This window comes from Cyprinodon variegatus, unplaced genomic scaffold, assembly GCF_000732505.1.
Source record: "Cyprinodon variegatus isolate N-32 unplaced genomic scaffold, C_variegatus-1.0 Scaffold547, whole genome shotgun sequence".
NCBI lineage: Eukaryota > Metazoa > Chordata > Actinopteri > Cyprinodontiformes > Cyprinodontidae > Cyprinodon > Cyprinodon variegatus.
Window position 1 is genome coordinate 429,755 of NW_015151000.1, and position 3,294 is coordinate 433,048.

Sequence of the window (3,294 nt, forward strand, 5' to 3'; positions counted from 1 at the left end):
GTGGCCATGGCCACTGAGAACCTGAACATCCAGAGACGAGGGCATGGCTACATGACAGAGAGTTATCTGATGATGCACCAAACAGGGAGATTAATACGAATGATTGAGCATAAATCAGAGCGTTTGATCAGCTTTAATGAATTAATTAACTGAAACGGACTAAGAACCAATCAGAGTTCATCCTGTCATTCTGGGAACCTGCTTAGTTTTTGTCTGAACTCCAGGAATGATCTGCAGGTTGTTGCTGAGACATTTTCTCCTTTTGTTGATAATAACCTTAACAACCAGAAACATTTGCAGAATAAAACCATAAATACAGTGGAGCTAAAGCACAGAACGGATTTGTGCGCTCTGCTGAATTAAGCATGTGGTAAATACCAGCGCTCTTCAAACCGAGGGGAAGATAATCTCTGAATCGCTTCGGCTTGTAAATGAGTGTTTGTGTGCAGAGACACTGAGACTAAGATGCAGCTTGGATCACTATTTGTCTCTAGTAAACCTCCAGGTTTTTTCTGTTGCCTCAAACCTGATTCATCTTGGATGGTGAAAACACTCAGGCAAGAAATCAATTCCCATTTCCCAGCAGCGAGATGCCCAAACATTTTCCTGTGGGCCTGGTTTAGCCAGACACAGCCTTTAATCTCCGCGTGTGTTTGACAGGACAGCTTTTCCTCTGTGGAGTGTTTGTTAAGGGCCTTCCTGCAATCCTTCTGGTAAAACAAGCTTCCAAACAGCCGTTACCGCCTTCTTAACACACCCCAGCTCCTCCCGCCAGCCGTGCTCATCCTCACACTCAGACACAGCCCTCCACATGCTGCTCCGCTAAGCTCCCTGATTAAGCTCTCATTTCCAAACAGATGGTGGTGATTTTCTTCACCTTAAAAGAAAAATAAACACTAAGGTGTCTGAACTGTTTGCGGCCCCTAACGAAGAGCCGACGGCGCTGGAATCCGTCTTCATCTCGCTGATCGGATCATTTCTGCTTCTTTTTCAGGGAAACTGAATATAAAGGTTTGCAGCTTTCTCTGGATCAGGCTACGCCCAAGGCCGCCTTCCCCTTCAGCAGCAATAGCGCCACCAGCAGCCATCCTGAGAACTGCAAAGCCCTGAAGAGCAGAGCGATGCGGCTCAAGACCAAATCCAGGCCTTCGCCGTACACACAGGTGAGGATTCCAGCAGCGCGCTCCAGATTCTTGCAGGCTGTGGTGCAGAGAAGTGAGCAGATGCTAAAGGGGACGTAGCTAACGAGCCGTTTCAGAGTGCAAGCACTACGGTATAAAAACTGGGACTTATTAAGCCCAAGAATACTTTGCTCTGTTCAGCAGCTTAATCTCCACCTTCCTAAAACCACTTTCCTCTTTTTTCAGCACAGTGGGGATTTTTTCTTGTCCATAAAGTAAGGTGACCAAATTTCTGCGATCTAATCTGGGGGCATTTTCAGCTCGTAGATGAAAATAATTACATATCATGAACATTAAAACAGGAAATGGGGACAGTTTCATACGTTTTATACATATTTATCATTATTTAAGCAACAAAAATCAAGCTAAAAAAAAACAGCAAAAAAAAAACGTATAACTCTACTTAGAATCTCTAACTCTTTGTAGATATAAACCAAAAGTCACCAATTAGTTCTAAAAACATCTTTAGATGAACCCTATTTGATCCCTGGAGAACCACTGAACCAGATTAGCTCCTTATAAGGACTCTTTTTTTTTCCATTCCCGGCCTGGGAATGGAACCCGGAACCTTGTTGCTGCAAGGCAGCAGTACTGCCCACTGCCCCACCGTGCAGCCAGAAAATGTATTAACATGTTTCGAAATATTTTTATTTTCTTATTACATTTTTATTAGTTTTTTTTTTTCTTTATGCCTTAATCAGTGTCATTGGATGAGTGGGGCGGCACTCTAGCGCCCCCTATTGTCCAGCAGCCACTGACTGAGATGTACTAACCTCTCTTTTCTCTGCATTTGGGCCCTAAGGATTCATTGAGTTATTCAAGAACTGCAATTCCTGAAATTCCTCATCCAGCCAGTTATCCGCCTCCAGGCTTCATTTCGTATCACTCACTGGGCTCTGGGTCGGCGGCTGATGCTAACGTTAGCCTAGCCTACAGAGGAGGCTTCATTAATGTTAAAGCAACCAGAAAGACCAAGCTTTTAATATAAAGTGATGCTAGAATTTTATTTTTCATCATCATTTTATTTTCCTATTCAATAAAATAACTCCATTATTAGCATCTTTCCATGTACTAATTTTACTCATGAAATAAGCTGATCTAATAAAGTAAACAATCTACAGAATTCTTTTTATTCAAGTTCTCGATTGGTATTAAGAATGATTAATAGAATAATGGATTAATAAAATCATTTTGTTATAGCCCTACTCCATCTAACGATGATCGATCTGTGCTGTGCCCTTTAATGCATTTATGTTCTCTAATATTTAATCAGATAACCTTGGGACTGTCCTGTGTTGTCCTGTGAACACAGTGAGTGTTTAACAGGTGAGAGGAGGATTAAAGCTCAGATCTGGTTACAGTTAAATCTGTTAATAACCATCATCAAGAAAATGATGAGTGGATATTACAGTTTGGAATAGTTTTTCAATTAATAAAGCCCAAATTACCTTCAACCTAATGGGAAATACAAAATTAAAAAGTAGATATATAGGGGGGGCTGTTTGTAAAGTTAAACAGTCAAACATTAGGAGCAATATTTATGGTTATTTAGCATGTTTTAAGACAAAAATAAGGGGGCTTATTTATTCTCATTGTCATTAATTCATTTATAAAAATTGAAGTTCCAAACTAAATATTTAGATTATCAGTTAAAAAAATGGTCAGCAAGTTAAATATTTATATAAGATTACACAAGTTGAAGTGTTTAACACCAGAGAAGGAAAGAACAACCAAACCTTTCTTAAGGAAACCAAACCAAATACCTTCATTTGCATTTTAAAACATGGATCCCTTTAAGTGAACAGCCTGCAGGGTGAGACGGGGAAATTCTGGTCTAGGCTCTGGTTCAAGCCCCACTCCCACAGACTGCCGCTCAAGACCCTACACTGCTCCCCAGGTTCCGCACAATGGCAACCCACTGCTCCCCAAGGGGAGGGGTTAAATGCAGAGGTAGATTTCCCAATGTGAGATCAATAAAGTGAGTTCAATTATCAATTAGCAGAGGTGGAAGGCTGGTGTTCAGCCAGATGAGCATACCCAGTCAGAGTAGCATACCCAGCCAGAGCAGCATACCCAGCCAGAGCAGCATACCCAGTCAGAGTAGCATACCCAG

The 3,294-nt window shown here is 41.4% G+C and overlaps 1 protein-coding gene across 1 annotated transcript in view; it reads left to right on the forward strand.

The window, feature by feature from the left end:
• Window positions 1-3,294, forward strand: part of sim1 (single-minded family bHLH transcription factor 1) — a 24,756-nt gene that overhangs the window by 16,198 nt on the left and 5,264 nt on the right. Inside the window, exon 9 of the mRNA XM_015391550.1 lies at window positions 995-1,163. Within this exon, the coding sequence (XP_015247036.1) occupies window positions 995-1,163 (169 nt within the window). The remainder of the gene's footprint in view (window positions 1-994; window positions 1,164-3,294) is intronic.